At 41.0% G+C, this 405-nt stretch overlaps 1 protein-coding gene across 1 annotated transcript in view; it reads right to left on the reverse strand.

Annotated features, from left to right (window-relative positions):
* Window positions 1-405, reverse strand: part of LOC119594526 (integrator complex subunit 9-like) — a 10,813-nt gene that overhangs the window by 1,268 nt on the left and 9,140 nt on the right. The window contains 1 exon segment of the mRNA XM_037943558.1: window positions 181-366. Coding sequence (XP_037799486.1) covers window positions 181-366 — 186 coding nt within the window.

The raw sequence follows: 405 nt of genomic DNA on the forward strand, positions 1-405 counted from the left end.
GGGTATACCCTCATTAGCTAAGAATCATATGCTATAAACAACAAATAAAAACAATCTTTACATGAACAATTTCCAAATAAAACAAAACTTCTTGTTACATACTACTGCAAGGCCTTACTTGAATTAACAAATATAAATGAAAACCTTCCCATCCTTTCTAAACATCACATTACAACTCACCTTTAACACATATTTGTTGTCCTGGACATGCAATCCTGCTGAAATGGTGGCTGTGCTGAGGCCGGGTCGGATGTTGCTCAGGTTGAGAGCCAGAGCCAAATCAGGGGCCAGCTTCACACTCTCAAGTCTTCTGTGGATCCCAAGGTCCAGGACTTGGCACTCACTGTATGTCAATGGGGTCTCCTCCTGAGGATGAAGGTATCATATCAGCTTCTGATATCTAAA

This window comes from Penaeus monodon, chromosome 34 (assembly GCF_015228065.2).
Source record: "Penaeus monodon isolate SGIC_2016 chromosome 34, NSTDA_Pmon_1, whole genome shotgun sequence".
NCBI classification, from domain to species: Eukaryota; Metazoa; Arthropoda; class Malacostraca; order Decapoda; family Penaeidae; genus Penaeus; species Penaeus monodon.